Below are 2,780 nucleotides of genomic sequence, written 5' to 3'. Positions count from 1 at the left end.
AAGTACGCCGGTCACGTCTCTAAAGCGAAGGAAGTTGTACGTTCATATACACCTGCACGTTACTTTTTTTTTCATAGTAATACGATTCTCATTGATAAATAATACAAAATACGTATACACCGATCTTACAGATCTGGAAAGATAGGATTAAAAAACAGCGCGCCATGCCAGAGAACTCCTAGCCCTAAGTAGCAGCCTATCCATCTTCTTTGGCACCACCGTAGCAGCCACCAAGGAAAAAAATGGACATATCACCTCTTCACCTGAGCTCGACGCGGCTCCATCGCTGATCATCAGCTTTTCGGACCTCCAATGTAGTTTGCCATAGGACAAACCATTGCCGTTGAAAGAATTAGACCAGGGCAGCATGTCTCTGGACACGCCATCGAAGTTCAGCACTGGCACCCACGCACGACGATGTCGGAGTAGGGAACCAGAACCATCAGCCTTAAACCACGAACCCACCACAAGGTGCACCATCTTCCAAGTCTGTCACCGGTGCGGACCACCGTCCGCACGTACTCTCGGACGAATCCTCTCTGCTCCACCTTGGCACCGGAGACAACACCGCAGCAACGGGGACTGAGCAGGAGGAAAAACCATCTGATGGAGTCGTCGCCGCCGCCTCGCCGACACCATCCATGAACCCTAAAGCCACCAATCTGAAAGATCGGCAAACACACAGTGCCACCAACTCCGAGACACCGCCATGAAGGACAGCGCCGGTGTGGAAGAAGAATTGAGGCAGATTTATTTACCCGGACGCCGCTCCCACCACCCCAACAGCGCGCCATGCCAGAGAACTCCTAGCCCTAAGTACCATGCAAAAAAACGGGATCCCCCTCCCTCCTACCGCCGGAGCGGCAATCGGAAGAAGAGGGACCCAATGTAGATGCCGGAGATTGGAGCAGGAAATTTTTTCCGCCGCCACCTGGGAGACGCAGACGCGGAAGACCTAAAAACCACGTGCTGCAAGGTTTGCGAGCCACCTGCACGTTACTGAACGTGCGCTGATACGTGCTAGCGCGTACTCCGGCGCACGTTTCCCGCGTGCGTTTGGTGTACCCACACCGGCATTCTTTGGCCAACGGCAACGGGGTAGTGCCCAGTCGAGTTCTCACACCTGCACATGGGCCCCGTCGCCAGTCCAATCATTACTCCTCCTTCCCCTGTCCGTCGTCGACTCGAACCGAAACGAAACGAAATCCTACGACGACTCTGCACGACAGGCAGCTTGCCCGCATCATTCACGCAACCACCGGTACACACGACCCGATCGACAGCCGTTGCTCCGGCCCCGCCGCCCGCCCCGCCATGGCCTCCGTCTCCGACCCTCGCACCCGCAAGCCCGCCGCCGCCGCCGCCGCGCGCGCGCCTCCGCGGGACTTCCTGGCCCACCTGGAGGCCTACCTGGCCCGCCGCGACGGCGTCGACAAGCTGCTCAAGATCTCGCGCTACGCCGCGCGCCTCGCGCTCGCCGCGGGGCCTCCTCTACCCCCGGCCGCCTCCGCGCGGCTCAAGGCCTTCGAGTCCAGCGTCGGGCTCAGCCGCAAGGCCTTCCGCCTCGGCAAGTTCGTGCAGGACGTCAACGCCCTCCGCGCCGGCCCCCTCCCTCTCCCGCCGCCCCTCGTGCTCCTCGCCTACGGCGGCGAGGGCGTCTACTACTTCCTCGAGCAGTTCGTCTGGCTCGCCAAGGCCGGCCTCCTGCCCGCGCACCTCCTCCCGCACCTCCAGCGCCTCAGCGCCTGGGCCGAGCTGCTCGGCTACGTCGGCTCCATCACAATCAAACTCAAAGAAGTGGCCAAGATGGAGTCCTCCATCAACACGATGCGGCTCAAGCAGGGCTGCGGGGAGGAGGAAAACGAGGCCGTGAGGACTATTCAGGGGAAGCTGCTGCTGAAGCGGCTCTCCGTTGTGCAGGACGTGGCGGACGCGTTCATGGCGCTAGGGGACGTCACGGACGGGAAGGGGATGCTCGGTAGCTCCACGCTCACCGCGTCCGCCGGACTGCTGTCGGCGCTCATCAGCACGCACAAGAACTGGAAGTCTTGCTGAAAACCTCGAGGTATACAACACAGTTGACAATAGGATGAAATAAAGCTCAAAATTGAGGCGAAACACTGTATTGATAAATGATGAAAATAGTGGCTTCTGGAATCTGGATGCCGAGGATGTTGGTGGTACGGATGAAATTCATGCTCATGCATTTGGTTGGGAACAACTGCTGATGCTGCTCATGATAGATTTCAGAAAAATCAATTGGAATGTCTTGTTATGTGCGTTAATTGTTGGGGATAAAGGATTTTCTTTTTTCCAATTGCATAGCTTATGTTGACTTTAAACATGAGTATTTTGCTCTATAGTGCAATCACATATCATGTCTGCCCGTAGGATCAATAATCAGTACAACTCCATAGCAATGCACAATGCTGTTCATCAAGTTTGTTATCATAATTTGGCGTTTATACTAGAGAATTGAAACGAGAATCCAAATTTGCTACATAGTTTTCCTGCGGAAGTTTTCGCTGTGCGTCATTATCAAAGGAAGTAAATTAACTAACAGTGCTGAATTGGGTAGCACAAGCTTTTTGAACTGATATGATTGTGGGCTAATATATCATGATGCGGGATGGGCAATCCGAAGCACTGTGGAAGAGGGAATGCTATAACTTAAGAACATGACATGAACTTGGCAATACCAAGAGATACAAGATTGAGTACAGTTTTTCTCCAGAATCGGTGACTTGATCTGCATACCTTACTAAGATACCAGATTAGCT

The 2,780-nt window shown here is 54.6% G+C and overlaps 1 protein-coding gene across 1 annotated transcript; it reads left to right on the top strand.

The window, feature by feature from the left end:
• Positions 1-1,314: 1,314 nt before the first annotated feature.
• On the top strand, positions 1,315-2,285 carry LOC124695423 (peroxisomal membrane protein 11-3-like). Its single transcript, XM_047228275.1, has one exon. It carries the CDS (start codon positions 1,315-1,317, stop codon positions 2,053-2,055), a length of 741 nt encoding a protein of 246 aa, XP_047084231.1. The 3' UTR covers positions 2,056-2,285.
• Positions 2,286-2,780: the final 495 nt, after the last annotated feature.

This window comes from Lolium rigidum, chromosome 3 (assembly GCF_022539505.1).
Source record: "Lolium rigidum isolate FL_2022 chromosome 3, APGP_CSIRO_Lrig_0.1, whole genome shotgun sequence".
Taxonomy (NCBI): domain Eukaryota; kingdom Viridiplantae; phylum Streptophyta; class Magnoliopsida; order Poales; family Poaceae; genus Lolium; species Lolium rigidum.
This window is presented reverse-complemented; position numbering and strand designations above follow the sequence as displayed.